Consider the following 22,066-nt stretch of genomic DNA (forward strand, 5'->3'; position numbering starts at 1 on the left):
AAGGGACGTCTGTAAAACTGTTGACAGGAACTGCAAACAAGGTCAATTATGACTCTAGAGTCTAGCTGAGCAAAGAGATTTAAAAACATCATCACAATGTTAAGTCTAGCCAACGGAAGAAAGTCTACTGCGCAGATTCAGTGGGCTGCATACAGCGGAAGTAAACCTGGAAACCTTTAGAGACTTTTCTTGGCGAATGCGCCAGGCAAGCAGCTCCACTGGAATGAATTGGCAGCATCTTTGGTACAGTGTCCAGGTATTATTGGAGTCTATGTTTCATACAAGTATCTGTAAACAGTGGCATAAGGTAGTTACAAAGAGTCCCAGTGCACACTATAATGATGGGCTCTAGTGCATCCTTTTGTGCACATATTGTTCAACTTGTATCAACATACATAGCCTATTACTCAGCAATCATCATTATATGTCTGTATGACAAAAAACCCCAAAACATACAAATTAAGAAATGATTTGTTTAATTCCATTGTTTGTTTTTTACTGATTGTTTTACAAAACAACAAACAAGCATAAAACAAAAAGAAAACTGTGACAGAGATGTTTTGGCTTTTTGAAGGGATATATAAAATAAATGGTTTCCTTTAAAGAGAAACCAACTATATATATTTATATCTCTATAACTATATTTACATCCCCGACTGTAAATAGTATTCATGTTTTGACCATGTGGTAAAAATGTCAAATCTGGGCGTTAAAAGAATACCTCAACCACAAAATGACCATTTGTGAAAATCTGAAAAGAACATTCTTCATGCATTTACGTAAATGGGAGAGCTATTAAAAAATCAAAGTTATATAAAAACGTTATATTTTAAACAACTCTTCCAGGATTTTCCAGGTTTCAATGATGAAGTGTCCTACTGCGCTTTTTGCCAAAACATAAAGATTTTAAACATCTATCTATTTATCTATACATCCTTATGCACGGCCGAGTAACGTACCTGTGCACGCGCATGCGCTTGAACGCACCTGCGTGGTATTCTGCGTGCTACTCGTATGCGGAAGTGTTTTAAAAAGTGACATTTTCGCAAAAATGCAGGTGTCTGGGCAGCACCGAGTATACCGCTGGATAAACGACAGTTGGAATATACAGGAGGACATGCGTGAGAGGTTGTAAACAGCGTTTTTTTTTATATAGTTTTTCTCTTGTTGAACGCGGACCCTGCGATAAATTCATGAAGAATATTCGCGTTTTTTGTTCATATGGAGGCAGGCGGAAGCTGTCTTCACGAATTCAGGCTAACACATGGTGAGTAGGCAACTAAGAAGACCTGCAAATAGTTATTTAGTGTGTGATTCTTTTTTAAGCTCATAATTGTCATTTTACAACACATGCCGACTTATAAAAGACTTAAACGTCTTATTGATGTTTAAAACATCGGTTAATCGGTCAAGCAATGATTGCAGGTCTAATGCTGTGATTTCAGTTTGGGTCTACCTGTTGTTTACATGCGGGTTAGGCCTTTACCTGTAGCGTCATTATGTGCGTGAGTGTGATGCAAGAGAACACATTTCACAGGTAACCCTGAGGCATGTGCGTGCTTTTATGCATTTGTGCACGTAAACATTCACACATGCAACATCATCCTGCCTGCAGCAATCACACAGTTAAAAAAAAAGAGATATAATATGTTTTTGTATGATTAGAAATTGAGTTGTTGGTCAGGAAGAAATGAATAAATTAAAATGAATCTATTTGTTTTTATGGAAAATATTACATTTATAATTGCAAATGGGCTCAAACAAAACAAAAAATACAATTATTCAAAACAGGAATAGGACATTATATCCAGACATTACACCGACTGAAAGATGGCAAAGCTGAGAAAACACTGGACATCTGTGAAACTTTAAATATGTTTGTTTGATACTTTGCTTTGGAGCCCCTTTTATATAGTTGTATATAGTTTGTCCTGCGTTTTTGTTCTTCTTATGTCTTGTTTGAATAAAAAACAGCCAAAAAAAAGCCAAAAAAGAGAAACAAATAAATCAACAAGTATTAAGTAATAAGTAAGTATAAGTAATAAGTATTTGGCTTTATATTGCTGTTTTAATGGCTTTTTATATGCACGGTGGTATGAAAGTGTATGATGTGAGTACAGTTTTGATAAATGATTTTATGTACTTTATTATTATAGATGTAGTTTTGCTGTAATTCTGCATGTATCCAGTTGCCATCTGTCAGCATGAATGCAAATCAACTCAAATCCATCTAATCATTCCCACATCTTTTTGACTATTTCACCATTTATTGGCTATAAGCCACGTACCATTTGTGTTTATAGGTTTGCAAAAAATATTCTGTGTTTGCATTTTGTGTGAGAAGTCCTTGTTTTTTTGGGATGGGGGGGTGGCAAAGTTAATGTGCTGTATTTTCCCACACAGATCCTGGGATGGAGTTCATCAGCTGCAGATTGCTTTGGAGCAGTTTTGCAAAACAGTAAAATGTCTGAACAGCTGGCGACTCGCAGCGCACCGCCTGGCGCCCACAGCTCTCCAGGCTGATAAGTGTTCAGAAAGAGGTAGGGGACTTTCATTCAGGGCTGAGACTCGCTATAACCTCAACAACCCAGAGAGCCGTAAAGTTAATTAAAGAAACACCGTCCTGGTGATCTAGAGCATTAATAACTCGGTTTATGTTGCACTTTTATGCGCCCTGGTGAGAACAGGCGCACAGCAGACGGTAACCGCACATGGGCGAATTATTTTGTCTGTGTGAGTCAGTGACCGAGATATAAAAAAAGTTACCGAATAACGGGAAGCGACAATGTCTAATTCCGCCCCCTATGAAGGGGACAGGCGGAGGTCTTCTGGGGTGGCACGTGTAAACAGACCACCGGATTTGGAGCTGTCGGAAACCACGTTTAGCGCGCCTGAAGCGGGGACACCTGTGGACACTTTTCCAGAAAGAGACAAAATGCCAGAGGACGGTAACACTTCCACAGACGTGCCAATGGTTCACCTCCACCCGTACTTATCTCACCCCCGGATGTCTGTGCGGATGTCGGTGTACAGCACCGGGGTCCGTCCCGTCCTCACCCGCGCCTACATCCAAGGACGCGTGTATAACTTTCTGGAAAGGCCGTCTGGCTGGAAATGCTTCGTGTATCACTTCACAGTGTGAGTTTTTTTATTTCCATAATCATCCTGATCCATGGGGTATTCAAGGGTATAATTGCAACTCTAAGATCCTAATTAAACAGGGAGTTAATTGCGCATGTAGAGCCTTGGAAGCCTCCACTACAAAGAACTGTTAATCCTGTGAATTTTAGAAAGATGCTGCACAGATATCACAACACAACTGAAGGTCCCTTTAGGAATATTATAAGGATATTTAAGTCGAGCCATAGCAGATTAAAAAAGCACCGTATAATTCATCACAGACAAGAGAAACTCACAGAAAACGCGCCCTCACAGGAGCACTAAAGGGTTATTATACAGATATTTCATTTGGGAGGCTATTTCCTTCAGCGCCATTGAGTGTTTAATTTTGCAGAACAGTTTACAACACAGACACGGTTTGCATTCAGTGAAAGCAACAGAACCTGAGCCTGGCGGGGGTGATTTAGTGTTTTATGACAATGTGACAGGTGTGTGAGGCTACCCGGTTTAGTGGAGTTATAGAATAAAAACAATTCAGCTAGTGATGAATGTAAGACTTGAAGTAATTCAGTGTGGGATGGATTTTACCTGCTAAAGCTCTGATATCATGAAAATGTCACATTATCAGGGTTCCCACATTCATGGGCAGGCAGGAAAAGTCATGGAACTTCACAATCACATTTTCCAGGCCTGTAAAAAGTTTTGGAAAAATGAAAATGGTGGAAATTTGTTGTGTGTAATAAATTACATTAATGTAGCACAATAGTGAATATTTTTTCTATAGCTGACCACTTAATGTAGCTTAAATATGCATAGACGTGTGACAGCGGTTTGCATGTTTTTGTTAATTCTTCATCACAAAATTGTCTCAGTTTTCCCCACGCGTTCTGTCTCTCCCTTCATGTCTGTCCATTAGGCATGTCAAATAATTTTATAAGCACTTTTGGCTCATGAGAGTTTTTTATATTTATTTTAACACAAATTTTTAAAGAAAACATGTTGCAGGGTTGAAAGGCATGTTTTATTTTTTTTTTAAAGGATTTCTTTTCTCCTTTTTTTGTCTAAAAAAATTTAGAGATTTTTTTCCTTTACAAATGTAAAAAGTTTGTCTTATTTTCTCTTTTTTTTCCTTAAAATTTATTTTTTAAAGAAAACCACTGGTTTGGAAGGCATGTTTCTTTTTATAAAATCCAGCTATTTTTTGGTTTTTTAATATGTATATCTTTGGCAATTTTTATAGAAAACTGAAAAAAATCAGCAGTTTATTTTTGTTGTAGTTGTAAGAAAATAGATTTGGAGTGCATGTTTTCTTTAAAATAGCCAAAATTACACCGCTTATCATAGCCAGAAAGTGTAATAACAGAAATTATTGTTGGATTTTTCAAATTTCTGGCGATTCTTGAACATGTCATTGGGGATGCTTAAATAATGTTTTAACAGAGTTTGATCTATTATATTTGAAATAGTTGCGCAAGGGAAAAAAAATACCCTTGAAAGTCATGGTAAAGTTTTGAAATTTTATCCATAAAAATGTGTGGGAACCCTGCAAAATGGTTCACCAGCCAAAATTGGTGTGAGAGTTTTGTCAGGTAGCCTGAAAATCTGTCTAGTTTTTTGGAATTATGAAATGTTTCTCATGATAAACCTCACAAAAGACAACCAAAGGATACATTTCACTCATTTTTTTCCAAACCCACATCCAGGAAACTGACAGTCCAGTAGATCCAGACTGTTCAAACAGAGCTTTAGGAATGTGGGATATGATCTTCCAGCTCACCCCCCCCCCCCCATGTGTGCTGTCTGTCCCCACTTGCTGGCACTGATAGCAGGCAGCTAAACTTGGCAGAGTGTGTGTGTGTGTGTGTGTGTGTGTGTGTGTGTGTGTGTGTGTGTGTGTGTGTGTGTGTGTGTGTGTGTGTGTGTGTGTGTGTGAGAGAGAGAGTGAGTGCGTGCGTGCGTGCGTGCGTGCGTGCGTGCGCGTGTGTGCGTGCGTGCGTGCGTGTGCGCTGTGGAGAAGGTAGCAGGCCCCGTCTGGCGCTGCCACCCTGTGACCCAGCAGTGTCGGAGGGGCAGCAGGGGAACGCAGCCTGTCGGAGCAGGTTAGAGTCTCAGTGACTCAAAGGCAGCACGAGCCAACAGAGTGCAACTCAAATGCATTAGAACATTACAGAGGATAACTGCACAATAACAGAGGCTAGTGGCTGCTGCGTTTACAGGAACAGCTTTGTTTAAGCATATATTTAAGGCTGGGAAGTATATTGGTGTTGTATTGAAATTGTGATATGAAATTAGATATTGTCTTAGATTTTGGAAATGGTAATATCGTAAGTGTCCTGGTTTTAAAGGCTGTATTACTGCAAAGTGATGTAATTTTCTGAACTTACTCGACTGGTGTGCCTCTTGTGTTACTTGGTTTTATTCACTCAGTCATTATATCTGCATCACGGATGATGATTTATCAATAATCTGTGTAAATATTTTTCAAGCACCATTTGTGAACCCTACAATGTCCTCACTCTAAAGATATTTCTCTAAAAAATATTATGATATTTAATGATATTTGATATTTGACCAATAGCAAAGAACCATGTGAAAGAATGTGAATATAACATATTCGTAATGGCAACACGTTAATTTAAAAAAAGTATCGCAAAAAAGTTTTACGCTCACTTGAGGTGGTATGTCAGGTGATTTGAAGAAGCCATATTTGCCTCAGGCATGATGCAGCAGGCGCAACAACAGCTGCTATTTCATCGCATAACTCCTCAAAAAATGAGCTGATCATCAGGAAGTTTTGAATCCACTAATCCTTTGTGAAATCGTGGACTGTCACCTCCCAGAAATCCCTCATACGTGGATGCTCCCACGTATATGGGGCTTGCCTTTCCATCATCGCTCACATAGCACACCTTAGAAATAAACCTGCTAATGTTTTGAACATCCATCGTCATGCTTTTTGGAGTGTTATCATGAGAGGAGAAGTCGCAAAACATCACTAAGTGGAAACACAGTCATCTCGCAATTGTGTTTTTTCAACATTTAGTAAATATGGCTTAAGTTTTGTGCAAATCAGTAATGGAAACCCTCCTACTGACTGTTGCCATGCTTAACCCACTGATATTACACCATTAAGTCTTCAAGGCAGCTTTATTTGTAAACCACATTTCAATTACAATTCAAAATGCTTTACTGAGCAATAAAATATAAAAGCATAAAAAAGGTTACAGATTTACAATAAGAGTTTTAATAAAAATCCAACATGATTTAAAACATTTTAAAATAATAATCACCATTAAAAATAGCAAAAGTGCAGACAAGAGATGCAAAGATTTAAAGAAAAAGTACAAACTGCCGTACATGAGAGATGCTGCCTGGCAGGCAGTGAATCAGGCACAGAGTGTAAGAAAGTGGAAAATATACCAATAACATCTTTTGCCGTATTTATCAGCAAGCTCGCTAATATTAGCTGGCAGGGTAGCTCTCCGTGGTCATCACATCAGGCACTGCTGACATTCAGCCCGAAGATCACCTCAGCGGCGACTGTCACTCGCCTGCATTCGCTCATGTGTGACAGTGCCCTCAGACTGAGGTGTAACCTTCCTGTGATGGCGACTGCATGCTGATTTCAAGAAAGCTCTGACTACACGAAAAGACAGGGAACATCACAAAGTTTTTCTAAAAGGTTCAGTATGCAGTTCTGAAAATATAGTCGATTTGTGCGCAGGTCGTTGAATACAGTCGCTTTTTGGGTTGGTGGTTCAGTTCGACTACCAACTCAAGGTCGTCCGTATTTGAAGACCAGGGAACGAGGCTGGACAATCAACTGTATTTCTTCAGAACTGCATACTGAACCTTTAACCCTTTGAAACCTGTACAGCAGTTTTCTTGTGCTGCCTTTAGACACCTCTCACAAGAATTTAAACCTTTGGACCCCCAAGCAATTTGGTTTAATTTTTTTCCCCAAAACATGGAGAAAAAGGCAATGAGTAATGTCTCGAAATTACTTGAAGTTGGTAGATTTAGGTTGGTTTTTTTTAAGATAGGGAAAAAGTCCAGAGTATTATGTTTCTAATAATCATAATTATGTATTTATAATTATTTTTAAAGAATTATTGTAATTTTTGATTAATGTTCTTTTTTTCATTTTTTTAAGTTACCTTTATTTTAAAAACTAATTTTTAGATAATTTTCTTGCAATTTAAAATAATAATAATAATAATAAAAAATTGCCTTCTTCCCATGTTTTTGAAATATATCAAGCCAATTTGCTCAGGTTTCAAGTGGTTAAAATACAAAATTCAACCTAATTGTCAGAATAATTGCTGGCATTGTACCTTTCTGCAAACCCCGGATATGTTACATTTGTGCGTTTTAGATGTTTTCTTTAAATTTTACTTTGTAACGACACTGCAGTTGATGTGTGGTTACTTTAAGGCACAAAATAAATAGATCAGGGTTTGGAAATCAAGGGAAACCTCAGAGGCTAAAAAATGCTTACGTGGAAATGCCAAAAAATGAAGCTTCCTGAGTGGCCACTTCAGGCTCCAGAAGTCAGTAAATTGCCAAAGACCCCCATGTTAAAATGCCCAACTTTACAGCAGAAACATGTTTACAGCCTGTTCAAAAAACAGTCCTGGTTTCTAAAGCTAATTTTAACACTCATGATAACTGTACGTGGAGTGAATTTATGTTTTATTAAGGCTTAAATCCATGCATTAATTAAGGGCAGGACGCTTTAAGTGACAGCCTGTCGGCATACCGTGTCCCTGACTTCGTGGTCGGTTCCACCCCTCACTCTTCCACAGCACCAGTCCCTCCAAAATATGGTTACTTCTGGCCCCAAAAAATCCAAAATAGCTTCATAATGGGAGTCTACAAACTACTGGGTGGTGTAATAGTAGCTTCATGCATTGTTATCTACAGTCTGTGCTTTACATATCTGCTTTGGTTGAGGGAAACATGGCTGGACACGCCTTGACATGTTGTCAAAAATACCCGCTTTTGTTGTTTGCTGGTCTTTGAGCGGTGATCTGCTGCTGTCTGCTGCCTGGCTGCTCTCCTGCCTGGGCTGAAAAATCAATGTTTTTCATAAGCAGCGGTGTCAGTTGCAAATTTCCCTCCTTCGGGTGTGTTTACTGGTGATAATATGGACAACTGTTGTTTCATTAGGATAAAACAAGTGTGTTTCGAGGCTGACGGGTTTCTCAGTCCGTCACACTCAGCCCTGATTATTTGTTTTCTGGAACTTAGCTCCATCACATGTCAGCTCTGTTTGCTTTGTACTCATTATCCCTCAGCTGAACAAAACTGTCCCGCACTCTCTGCCCCCAGAAAGGACATAATGTCCGCCATTATATTATCTATTATATATTATATATTATATATTATAATAAACACTGCAAAGTGAACACAAAGTGTGAACAGACGGTGAGAGCAGTTCTACACTTTATAGTGATATTGCAAACTTGTAGAAAACATGGGGATGGCACATGCTACAACAGTGAGGCCAAATCCAGCCCCCAGTAGGGTGCCAGATGGACCCCCCAACCATTTTTAAGTCACAATGAAAATAACATGATTCACACTAGGAATTGTTTTTGTGCTTTCGTTATACATAAGGTGCCAGAGTGCATAAACAGCATCAAAATAGATTTTTTGTAGTGCTAGTGCAGGATCCCCCATGGCCCCTTGACAGAGGTCATAGCTAAGCCCCTAATGTCCTAAACCGCTAGAAATGTCCTAAAATCTTACAAACATCATTAAGTCCTAGAAATGCCGTAAAATCCCAGAAATGTTCTACAAATCCTAGAAACGTCCTAAAATCCTAAAATGCATTGGGCTGCTGCGACTGGCCCCTGACCTCGTGCTGGTTTGCAAAAGTGGCCCCCAATCAAAGCAAGCTGAGAATCCCTTTGCTAGAATAATGACGTCTACATGTCCAACTCTATTCCTATTGGCTGACCGTGCACATGGTCAAAGCTGAACTGAGGTTATCAAAGTTCAAGTCTACTGGAGCCAGCCTGAGTACTGTATTGACTTTGACTTTTGTGTGGGCTTCATTTTACCATCATCTGCAGGATAGAAGCGCCTTTACTGACAAAGATGTCAGGAAGCTGCACGCTCAAAAAAAACACACCTTTAGAAACCCCAAAAACACATCTCAGAAGTGTTACCAGAAGTGACAGTGTTTTAGCTGTCTTATATTTCATTATGTGGGTTCAGTTTGTTGGTTTATTATATCATATCCTGTTTGGATAATTTTCTAATAATCCCCCCCTCTTTTTAAAACTTTTTTTTTGTTGCATTTTTCTTGTTACATTTTACAAATTTCTTGCAATTTATGGGATATTTCTTGCCAAGTTGGCCATTACCTTTTTTGCCATATTTTTGAAAGAAATCAAACCACAATTTGCCCACGTTTCAAAGGGTCAAAGGGCTACTGAACGGCGTCAGAACGCAGCACAATCGATCCAGGTTTTAAAAGGTTAATACAAGCTGGTGTTTGTTGTGAGAGCATGCTGTCTGACCGTCCAGCAGGTTTTCGGGGTCAATTCGCTACCTTGTTTTGCAAGTGTTTGAGCGGGAGAAAAGCAGTTAAGAACAAGCATGGCCTTATCGCTGACCCAGAACTCGAACGTCAGAGCGACCTGAGTTCTTATCAGAGGTCCCCTTGTGTGTGTGAGTGTTTGCACATGCATATGTTTGTCAGTTTGTGTGTGTGTGTTGATACAGTACGCTTGCAGGGCCTCAGCTCTGTTACATTGTGGTGAAAATGAAAGCAACAGTGTGTTTCTCCGAAAAGGACCATGGTATATTTTTAGCCTTATGCAATTAGTACAGTATATGGCGTGCTCTCGCTGGGTGTCTGTCTGCAGCGTGCTACAGTCTCACAGTAAATGCAGTGTTTTGTGGCGGAGCAGCGTGGATCCATCCCACATGCCGGTTATAGATGAGTCGATCGCTGAAGTTAAGAGAAGAACCAAATCAGAGAGTGTTTTTCCATTAAAACTGAACCAGATATTCTGTCAAACACTATCAAGAGAAAGTCAATTCTGAAACAATTTTTAATGACTTAACAAACCTGCTGAGGGTTCGTATGTTTTTATTCTTTTCAATTTTAGGAACATTTTGCTGTTTGTATTCTGTCCTGTATTTCGGTAACCGGGGGAAAGGCTTCCCTGCTGTTTTCTGTCTCTCTTTTACAAAACAAAGGAGCTCAGATTCTTAATGGAGCACAAAGACAAGGTCACCTGTTGGTGACTACCTCAAATCTCTGAGCTGTTAACCCTATACTACCCAAAGACTTTGCTGAAGCCAGAAAGAAGCTTCTGTCAAGGGAAAGACAAAGACTTAGAGGTCCAGGTTGTAAGATTTTAGGGGGATTTGGTGGTGAGAATTGCAGATTGTTACCTTCTGAAACTTCCCTCGGTTTGATATCCTTCATGGGTCACTGTCCAGGATTTTCACTTGGATGGAGGTCTCCTCCTCAAAACAACCAGACCTGTTGATTTAAACCAACAAAAACACTCAATAAAAGGGTTTCACGTTAAAAATCAGTGTTTCTCATACACAGCACAACATGTCGATGATGGGCTGCTAGATCGGCACCTGCTTATCTGTGCTCTCTGATGAGTTTTTAAGATTAAGACGTTCAGGAGGTTTTTACAGGGAGCCAAATTATTAGCACGTCTCTTCCTCTCCAAAGCAAATGGACCTAGTGATTAAAAACAGTCAAAACACTGAATATAGAAGTTTCGGTGGCACATTGAAAAACGTGAATGGCCGTACGTTCTCTCATGATAGTGACCATAGATATAGAAATGTAGAAACCTCATTGGCTGCTGCTCTGAGCTCAACACGATGCGTCTGTGTGGGCGCCATATTAGGGAGGTTAAGATCTGCTGGTAAACAAATACATGTGTATTGAGAGATGCAGATTTCACTACAACATCGACTGTAACTCGCCTAATTCTGAACCAGTTTTCATGAAATTTGTTTTAAACATCAGAGGGTGAACACGGAAGTGGTTTAAGTCATTTAAAACTGTAATCCTCTAAATAGCCACAACACTGGCACACGCAGGCTCTGACTCATGAATAAGCAACATCCAGTGATGGAGTGTAACAACGTACATTTATCCCAAGTATAATTTTGAGCTACTGACATTTTACATGAGTATTTTTTAATTTTTTGCTACTTTAAATTTCATGCAACTCCATTTAATTCAGCTTCATGCTTCCACTACATTTCAGTATCATTACACGTGTAAAAAACACAACTGCAAGACGACTGCGCTAACATTGATGTTATGTCACTTTTCCTCTCGTGATAACATACCGAGAAGCATGGTGATGGATGTTCAAAACATCAGCATATGTGGGACCTTTGGCCACGTATGAAGGATTTCTGGGAGGTGATAATCCACATTTTCACAGAGGAATTGTGGATTTAAAACTTCCAGATGTTTCACTCAATTTTTGAAGAGTTATGTGATGCAGTAACACCTTTTGTAGCACCTGCAGCATCATGAGGGAGCCAGTTCCTACAGACAAGCGCATAGTCATCGCATCATGTGACCTATAAAAGCCCAAAAAGTGTTTCTGTTGCAGTTCTGCAAAATATGGCTTTTTTGAATTGGTGTGTAAAAACTTTTTGTGATAATTTTTACAAAATTGATGCGTCTCCTTTTATTATATTTAATATTTGCATTTCAATTTCAATTTGTGCAGTTTGAGGGTTAATGGAAACCCGCCTAGTGTCTCCTACAAATAAATGTCACTCTCCATTTCATCCATGTCTGTCGACTTTCACAAAACGTGCACAATCACTGATGAAATGATTGCAGAGTACAAACAAAAGGCTCTGTCGATCTCTGTATCCAACGTGGAGCATAAATGAGCCTTAAATTCTCCACACTGGACCTTTAAAACCTCACTTTAATGCATATCTTTTATCACAGTTTAATCTTCTTAACCTTGGTTTTGTGTTTCATACTTTTTCTTTATTTATGTTTTGTCTTTTATCACTGTGGAGCTCAGTGATAAAAATAAAGTGTGATTGTTGCTCCCAACAGGATATTTGATGGTAACAGGCGGTGACATGGTCAGCAGCGTCACTACTAACTCTTATCCTGTCCCTTGCTTTGTCTCTACACTCGCTGCACAGCAGACTGCAAGTGAATCTGTCCATCAATAATAGATAGGAGCAACGCTTTGAGCTTTTGTTTAGAGTTCAGCGGTGACTATGTAGCTGAGCCAACTTATTGTTTTGTCTGTTTGCTGCAGCGAGCCCACTGGAGGTAAAGGAAGTGAAATATGATGGTGCAGTTAGAAGAGAAGGACTGACGAGTCAGATCGTCTCCGATGAATTCAAAGTGAAGCAGGAGTGTACGCTCAGCATACTGAGTGTGTGTGTTTACTGGCATTTCAAATGCTCTGAAATAATTTAAGCAGAGCTCCGCTGACAAATTACACCCATTAGCATACCGGGGTGTTTGGCTTGGAAAGTTTGATGTTCATTTGTATTTCTTTTGATCCTCTTTTCAACTGCGTCTGTCACATTTGAACATAAGATTTTATAAATTAGACCGAGTCCTAAATCGTGAGCCTTTTTTGTCTCTGCCCAATGTGCCCTGATCTTCTTAACAGACTGTAGATGTCATTTTGCAGGAGATACGTACACCGGAGTCATTTCGCTGTGTTGTGTTGTCTACTTGTTCTTTCAGACGGGAACAGCTGCTTTGTTAGCTTTGCAACACACCAGTCCATCTTCCCTGAGCAGGTCTCTCCTCGCTCTTTTATCTGTGTTGACGTGTGGCGTGCACGCTCAAGCCTGTGTGTGTGTGTGTGTGTGTGTGTGTTAGTTTAAAGGGGGTGTTCGGATTCCTGGCCAGTCTTCAATAAACTCAGGCTGTAGCATGTGGTGATAAGAGCCTCCATGGTGCAAACAGTGACTGGAAACTATAACTCCCTCTACACATAGTTTCCATCAAGAGGGCTCATATAGGAACAAAACAGTGATCCTTTTGGGCTGTTTTCTGAAGTTTATAACGATAGATGACAGTAAAGTGAATACTTCCACAAACACTGTGCAGTATCGTCAAGATGTGCCAGTCCCAGTATGGGTTTCTTCCATATCGCAGTACCACTTCAGATGGATTCATACAGCTGCTTTTAATCGACACTGTCACTACGGTGTGTAGGCTCTGCATACCTTATGCTGAGTGCCCTCCTCTGTAGCCCGATGAGCACCTCCCCAGAAATGTAACTACATGCAGACTTCCTGTTTGATAAAAAAGCTTTTATTTACTTTTGTTTCACAGATAAGAAACAATAAATTGTGAAGACAATAAAGCCCCCAAAAAATAGCATTTTAAGTCTCGGGTGTAATTTTTATGTGTGTGGCTGCGGCAGAGAGCAGGTCGTCCATTGATTGGAAGGTTTAAACTACATTTAAAAAATGACTAATACCTTGTATATTTACTCTGTGTTAATCACCATTTACACAAACCATTATGAACCATCTCTCCTATATAGCTTAGTGGCTAAAAAAAGTAATCTTACCTAATAAAACAAGTTCATTTCGATCACACGCCCTCTTGATTTTAGCTTTTTTTTTTTTTTGCTTTCCTTTCTTTCTCATGCCCTTAGCTAAACGGCCAAACAGAGGGATTTTATTCACCAACAGGCTCTGCCATCTCAGACACAGGTTCAGCTTGCTAAATCAGCCAAAAAAACAGCTGAGAAATACCGAATAATGGAAATAGTGTAGGACACAATACACAAACTAAGGCTATGGACGCTCACCGACGGCTCGGCAACAGCCATCAGGTGGGCTTTGTGTGTCAGGGCTTTGAGTTTCTCTTGCAAAACCTTCAGCCTTTCTCAGGTATAAATGCATATACAGTGTATGAATTGAAAATGTATGCTAGTCATTTAATTAAATCTTTATTGAAAAACATGTCCAAAAAGGAGTGGTACAAATCCTACCCCCTTTTTTCAATTTTATGAAAAAAAAAAGTTCATTATTACCAATTTCTGCCCCAGTATTCAGCACCTTGATCTAATCAAACAAAAATTAAGATAAAAACAGAGTAATCTAAATAAAAATAAACACACACACACACACACACACACACACACACACACACACACACACAGAACAAAGAAACACATCAATAGAGAAAACAAAGTCGCACTATCAAAAGCAGCCTAGCTACGGTCTCTATCACATCTTACTGTGCCTGTTTCCCTCTCTGTTCTACCATCTCGTATCCTGTCAGTATATCGTTTTCAAAAACGTTTAAATTTGTCAAATGTTCTACGTGTTTTCATTTCCACGCTACAGATATTTCAGAAATGAATCCCTTTGACTGTTATACAGTACTACTCACTAACTTCCTTTTATTTGAATGACTTTTGGGTATTCTTAAATAGTAGATAATTTTTAGCTCTTTGAATTGAAGTGCTTTTGATTTAATAAAGAGTGGGTTTGTTGGTTGTTTTGTCAAATGGTTTTGTTAACAGTTCTTATGACTCTTTTTTGAGGGATGAAGATTTCCCCAAACTTCCACACAGGGAGTTATATATGGGAGTTCAGAGGAACAGTGTAGGGCATATAATGAAGTCTGTATTTACAAACAGTGGTGGCAGATGTGTGCAATATTTTATAGTACATTCATCAAATTTCATCCATTCAAGTTTGTTTTTGTTCATTGCTCTTCTGTCACTGCACCAGATTTTGTAATAAACTCTGGCAGTGCAGTTATATCTAATCAGAAAGCCAACTGCCTCCATGTTTTTTTTTTTTTTTGTTTTTTTATTGAGCCAATTATGGAAGTTTATCCAGTCAGCTGACTGGCAAATTCAGATGGTGTCATGTGAATCCAGCTTCGAGTTTCACCGCCATGTCTCCCGCCAACGGAAATGAAAAGTTAATCAGTTTGTCCTTGCCACGATGCCAACCGTTACACAAAGTCTAATGCACATTCATTATTAATTTTCCAAGACATCCTGCTAACAGACGAACGATAATGAAATGTGGTGAAACATGACCCCGACTTCACCTCCGATAGCAGAGACAATACTGCAAAAATCTAAACATGAACTGAGGCTCTGCAGGCTGAGACATGTGAACGAGGTAATGAGTTTGCGAACAGCTCGTCATCTATATACCGCAGTCACGTCTTCCTCCAATACCATCAAATTAAATCTCTCTATGACTTTTATGAACAGCTGTGAAAAATGACCACCTCAATTTAATTGGTGTTACAAGGTGTGTCGGTTATATAAGGTGCTCTTTTTCTTTTTTTTTTCCAAATAACAAAAATATTGCTGAAATGTGTCTGTTAGGGGAGTTATGGGAGTTTTTCGGTTCAGTGTCACAGCAGCATGAAGCCTGATCTCAGAGAAATAAAATCTCTTTATATTAAGTAGGTTGAGGAGTTACAGACATCTTATTGTTGCAGTTGAAACAATTGTGACCTTGAGGGGAAATAAGGGGAATGTTAAGGAGCAATTTAGTGTTTGTTGATACTGTGTGTGTGTGTGTGTGTGTGTGTGCGCTCGCGAAACCAGTGTGCTCATTATTTGACAAGTTTATCATGCGCTTTGCATTCATATGGTGGAGTTCAAAAGGTTCACAGTATTTCCTCCAGAGGGCTGTCCTTGAATGTTTTCACAAATTCAGTCAGACACTTTTCATGACAAAAATATAAAGTAATGTTATGCTGTCTAAAAACTTTTTTTTTTTTAAAGTTGCTCAGAAGCTCCGACTTGAACCAGACTGCAGAGTTGACTGAAGTTTTGCTGTTTAAATCAAAGTGTGAAATGTTGACATGAATATGAGGTGGAAAAGTAATTCGGGGGAGGATCGTGTTTGCTTGACTCAACTGATGAGGAGTTATGTAAAGCTTTGATTTGAGGAAAATTATGTTTTTTTTTTAAGTAAACAGGAGCCAGTTGGACATCAACATCCAATTTGATGATGTAGGAGTATGTACAAAGGAAAAAGGACTGACATAAAACTTGTGATATCTGTTTTATTTCCTGCAGGTTCCTTATAGTTCTGGCCTGTCTGATCCTCAGCGTTCTGTCCACCATCGACCAGTACCAGGCTCTGGCTCACACGACACTCTTCTGGGTGGTGAGTGTTTAATTTGATTAAATAGAAAAGTAACACCTGGGATTAATCATAAAAACAATGTTGTTAGATTGGCTCTTCATCTTCAGATTACACTTGAAGATTTTGATCCCAGCTGGGCTGTAAAAAGCCCTCTGAGTTGAGAGCAGGATCTCGGGTCACATGGGTCAAGATTATGCTATAGAGCAGGGGCCATCAACTACATTTGTCAAAGGGCCAACATTTTTCTGGGCAGACACTGTGAAGGCCAGATGCTCTCGTAAAATAAAATTATTTTTTAGCCTTTGAGAGTGTTAATAGACTCATATTACCTGTACTGCAGCAAGCCACTAGGGGGCGATAGTGATAGTCTTGTGATTTTCTTGGTTTTACTTTAGTTGTATTTATTTGTTGGCTCACAGGCGACTTTAATTTGATGTAAAGAGTAACATTTCTCATAACTGAGACCTGTCGCTTTTTTTTTTGTCATTTCTATCTATTTGCTGATGTGTTACACTTACCATGCTCCTCTCTGTTATGTTGATGGTTGTTATTGAGACACTGCAATTGTGCGCTATTGTGTGGGGGAAAAAAAGCCTAAGGACAATTTTGGCGTTTGTGAAAACGGCTATAGATGAAATAAGCACATGAAACAATAAAAGATCAAATCATACTAAGAATAGTAACAACAATTTTTGAAATGAGTCCAGTATAGAGCTGCAGTGTAACCACTCTGGGCATGTTTGTCAATTTACGTCCAACAAAGTACCTGTTTTGGCCACTGACATGCTTGGATTATTATTAAGACTAGGGCTGGCTTTAAAATAATTTTGTGATAATTTAAGTCTATATCGCTATACACAATATATATTTTGATATTTTTTCAATGTCCTTTTAACTAATGTTAACTAATGAAATACAGCTAAATGTGCTCGGTTAAAAGGTAAACTGCTGATGCTTTAAGACGGCGGTCAGAGAAAGCAGAGATATGATCACATTATACCGTCTGTGGTGTAAGAGATTGTGTTTTCCACCTGTTCTATTTAACAATCGCTATAGGAAAGACAGTTATTGTTGACTATTTTATAACATGTCAATGATCTTTTAAATAGTTGTATCCCATTTAGACAAAAAGAATATGCGAGAAGTTTTAAGAAAATTACATTTGTGAATAAACACTAAACCAAGCTAATCAAATTATTATTTCCAAATTCGTTTCTTTTTTCCTTTTTTTTTGCGCTCCATGTTAAGACCAATCGTGATTTGCGTTAACGGAGATCTTACTGCACATGTGCTGACGGAGGTCTGTGTGTCTGCAGCTAGGCGGTCTTGCTCATTTTCAGATACTTAGAATAATAATCTGAACCTGTCAGCGGCAAAAACAACACTTTTAGTGAACGGACATTGCCAGTCTGAACATGCCCTGAGTGGTAACGTGGCAGCCTCTTGTTGCCATACTGGACTAATTTTAAACAATAGTTGTCTCCATTAGTCACTTAGACACGAAAACATATGAAAATAGTGTCCAGCTTGAAAATAGCAGTTCCCTTTAAAAGCCTTGATCAGACTAGAAATTGGCTTTGTGGAATTGATTAAAAGGTTGGCGGTGAAAGCTTGGTGATGTAGTGATTATTAACGGGGTTAGCTCACTCGGCCCCAGACAGGATGATAGTTAACTAAGTTCATTCAAGAGACAAATCTATATGCTGCTCTCTCACAGTCTTCAGTGTGCAGATCCATGCCGCGTATATTATATAAAGTTATATGGAGTTAAAAGAGGTGACACAGCTAATAGCTTTCTCATTTTCAAACTCTGTGGGTCTCTTTTCCCTAAAAGATCAACACTGCCAGAATAGTATTCAATAAGTCTGCAGTGTTAAATTCTCAAGTCATGTAGTGTCATGTAGTGTGAAGCAATCAATGACTGAAAGAATGAAATCTAAAAGTAATCCTTGCAACACTGAAGTGAAAAAAAGAAGAGAAGAATTGCTTTAACACCAGCTTCAAGACTTACACTCCCATGAAGATTATATGGATTAGTTTAGCACTTATGCGGACAAAACAACTTGTGTTCCTGCATGTTAAACTGCCTCATGTTGTGTTGCATAATGAGCCAAATCTGCTCATATCAACCAAACGAAAGTCATGATGTCGGCTTTATCCTTCAATTTCATGCAATTCCACACACAGTATGTGTGCGATGGTTGCGGTCTCCCGTCGAAGGTATCAGTAATCAGAAGCCCTGTAAAACAGGGCTTCAAAACATTTTTAACAAAATCAAACAATCAGCTTTATCGATATTTTATAAGGTAGCATCCCTTACCACTTATTTTTAATGCCTAGAGGATGTGCAGGATGTCTTTGGGCAAGAAACATTAAATGTAAACAAATACACTGTGTTTGTTTACAAGAAAACTCCATGGTATATCTTTAATGATACTAGTCAGTGGTCCGTGAACCACATGTGTCTGACGGATACCAGGAGAGTGATTAAGAAAGATGGAAAGAATCTAAATCCATACCTTATCTAAATGTTTTCTCATAACAGAACTATTTACATTGTAGATACAGCCTGTGGCATTTTCTCCCTCTGCAGCCTCCTGATCTGATCTTTCCTTTGACTTTCACCATCTGCTCAGCACTTCTGTTTTGTCTGTTTGTTGGCTGGCATCTGCAAACAGTCCTGATTCTGATCTCCTGATAGATGTTGTTCCCATTCCACGTCAAACAACTCATTTAAATGAATCAGAAACCGTAACAGCCCTCATAAAACAAAGCAGTTAAAGGTAGTTGCATAATGTGTAACATTTATGATAGGGCTGGGCTTTAACATTATCCCCATATTTTAAGGCTACAACACAATACACAATATACTATATATTGCAATACTTTTAAAATGTACTTTGAAATGATATTAACTAGCAAAATACAAAATATTATATAATTATCTACTAATACTAAAGTCGAATACACTACTGATATATCATTTAATAAAATATGGTTATAAGGAAGTTAAAGTACTTTAATAATGACATTATAAAAATTATTGTTATAATTACATGAATCAAAGACCCATAGTGCTTTTATTTTGAAGGACCTGGCTCGTCTCAGACATGTTGATGTGATGTTTTTGCTTTGGACTTTAGGCTTGAACTTGGGCAACAAACAAACAGCTCTGCAGTTCAAACATAACTAATATTTTCAAGTCGCACTGGCACACCGTGGTCGCAAAATGTGACCAACAAGTCACAGTCTGGAGCTCTGCAAAAGCTCTGCTCAGTGTGTGTCTATTGACGAGAAAGCCGTAGGAGAGAGTGAGGGAACCCAAAAAGCGGTGACTTATGAAAATGATGCAATTTATACTTGATGTTTGCAAATAGTCATTTTATATATCGCATATGGAACAAGCCACGAAGCATATTCAATTTATTGCCTAACTTTACTTTGCATCAATGATATGGGATCGTTGCTCATTGAATCAATGTATCCATCCAAATCGATGGGTCATTACGCCCCTAATTGTAACCTGACCAGACTCTCATAAGGTGGCCTCAGTCTCAGCTGCTCTGAAACAGATACTGAAGAGTTGACTGGCTGCTTAGTTTCTCCTGGAATAAAGAGACAATTATTGATCCAGTTACTGAAAGTTTTGCCCTCAATCCCCTTTTTTATAGCTTAATACAGACACAAAAGTAACTCCATAAATTAACATACTGTGGATGTAACAGACATTGAGTCATTTTAAAGTTGTTTGAAATAACATGTATGTTGGATCCCCTTGTTTAAAAGAGATGTTAAATTAATTCATATCACAGTTTTTTGACTGGTTGTGTATTTTCAGAGGTCTTGCTGAAACAATCAATACCAACAAGCAAAGATGTTACTAAAACAAATATCCCTCAGTTCTGTTGTTTGAAAAGCAATTTCATGGGTTGATTGACCTAACCGCCGCCTCACAAAAAAGCAATTAAGGGTCACTTTAGTTGGACCTGCATCGGCTTTTTTCTACAAACAATTTCAAGCGTCTGTTTAAGGCTGGAGGGCGGATAAACTTAACCCTGAGACACCAGCTGCTGAGCACAGGAACTGTTTGGGCGAAGGGTGAGTCACTCAAGCTCAGACAAAAGAAAAGCCCAAGAAAGGATAAAAAGGACTTGAGGATTTTCTTTGAGGAGGCCTGGAGCGTGCCACATGTGACAAGTTCACCTTGGCCTGAGGATAATGGGATGAAATGGTCATGGTGTTTCGCGAGCCTGCACATCGCACTCTCTGATCCTGCAGGTCCATTGTTGGATTCATTGAGCTTCCTGTGTGTGAGTCAAACCTGTAATTATGAAGAAATGTGCTGATAAATACCACAATATCATGAAATATACATTAATGTTTTTCCGCCTTAAGTTCGCCCTGGAGACATTTAATCTTCTTATTCTTCTCTTCTACACAGATAATGAATAATTAATATTTGCCACCCTACTACCAAAATCTCAAACATTCATCTTTTCCGTCCCCCCTCCCAAAGGGACTGTTGTGTACTTTGTGCTTTTGAGTTTAGAGATTTGCTCTGACCCTGCCACTCTTTCATTCTCTCCTCCCCCACCACTGAAGCATCTTCTTTGTCTTGTCTCTTTCTTCCTGCACACTCAAGGTTAACAGAGACCACTGTGTTCTGTACTTGGAGATGCAGCTCTGTGGCTCACAGTGTTTGTAGTGGTGTGTTTGGCCAGATGCTTGGCGGTTTGCCCAAAGGCTTCACATTCCCAAAAGGCCTTGTTTGTTTTTTGGATCCAAAAAATGCGTGTAAACTTTCAGGAAAAAAAAGTATTGCTATACTTTTTTTCCCCATTCTGCACACAAAGCCTGGCAACATGTTTTATTTGCAGTTTCACTAACAAAGGCCATCAAGTCGCTTGTGAATGCAAATTGCTTCATTGGGAACAGAGGATGAACAAAGGTTGGGGATGGAGAGATGGCGAGGGGAATGAAGTAGCAGTAGAGCATGAGGGGATGAACCGGGGGTCGAATTGGGATCGATGATGGTTTAGAGGAACTCAGGGACTCAAGCTGTCTCAAAATCATCCCTACTAGTGAGTAGGGATGATGATCGAGGGGGGTTAATTACGTCATTAAACTGTTATTAACAGCAGTTAAAATGTGTCATATCAACGTCAGCGGTTAATCGTCCATAACAAATACTGACATGCATATTTGTGATAAACATATGATCTATTACTGGCCCCAATTTCGCCAACCCTTTAATGTCCCGCTCATCTGTTTGGTAGATCACATTTAGAGTCACTATATCTTAATGAAAAATGTGTTGAACATAACTCAACCTGACTGAGTCATCTCTACCATTGGTTTAGGTTTGTAATGCTAAAAAAATCCACTAGATGTTGTTACTAGTTGCTGTGTCTTTAAATGGTTTGCTTTTTCCAGTTTGCCTCCTACAGGACGTTAGTAGCAAAAAAACTCACTCCAGACATGAGGGTTTGTGTGGTCAGCTTTTCAAAGGTAGGCATATTTTTTAAAAAAATAATATAGTTTCAGTGTTTTTACTGAGGGGATTTATGTAGCTTTACACAAAAAATAAAAATTTAATGAGGGGCAAATCATTTCTCAAAAATATGCTCCACAGTGGTTATAGATATAGTTATAAAAAAACAGCCTTCTAAACATTGTTGTTGTTAAATGATACATTTAATGTTATCCATTATATATATGGTGAAATTATTTTGAAAGAATAATGTTTTTACTGCCTTAAGTCATGCTAAATCAAACGGTCGAATTGTCCTTTTATGGTAGAGGTTGTGATGCTAAGATAATAAAT

The 22,066-nt window shown here is 38.8% G+C and overlaps 1 protein-coding gene across 3 annotated transcripts in view; it reads left to right on the forward strand.

Annotated features, from left to right (window-relative positions):
* Nucleotides 1–1,040: 1,040 nt before the first annotated feature.
* kcnq1.1 (potassium voltage-gated channel, KQT-like subfamily, member 1.1) overlaps nt 1,041–22,066 on the forward strand; it is a 71,160-nt gene continuing 50,134 nt past the window's right edge. For all 3 annotated transcript variants that reach the window (XM_042488426.2, XM_042488421.2, XM_042488435.2), the window contains exons 1-3: nt 1,041–1,267; nt 2,404–3,138; nt 16,173–16,263. In XM_042488426.2, the coding sequence (XP_042344360.2) occupies nt 2,786–3,138; nt 16,173–16,263 (444 nt within the window). In that variant the 5' untranslated portion in view covers nt 1,041–1,267; nt 2,404–2,785. The remainder of the gene's footprint in view (nt 1,268–2,403; nt 3,139–16,172; nt 16,264–22,066) is intronic.

Source organism: Plectropomus leopardus, chromosome 1 (assembly GCF_026936395.1).
Source record: "Plectropomus leopardus strain MGB_pleo_1.0 chromosome 1, ASM2693639v1, whole genome shotgun sequence".
NCBI classification, from domain to species: domain Eukaryota; kingdom Metazoa; phylum Chordata; class Actinopteri; order Perciformes; family Serranidae; genus Plectropomus; species Plectropomus leopardus.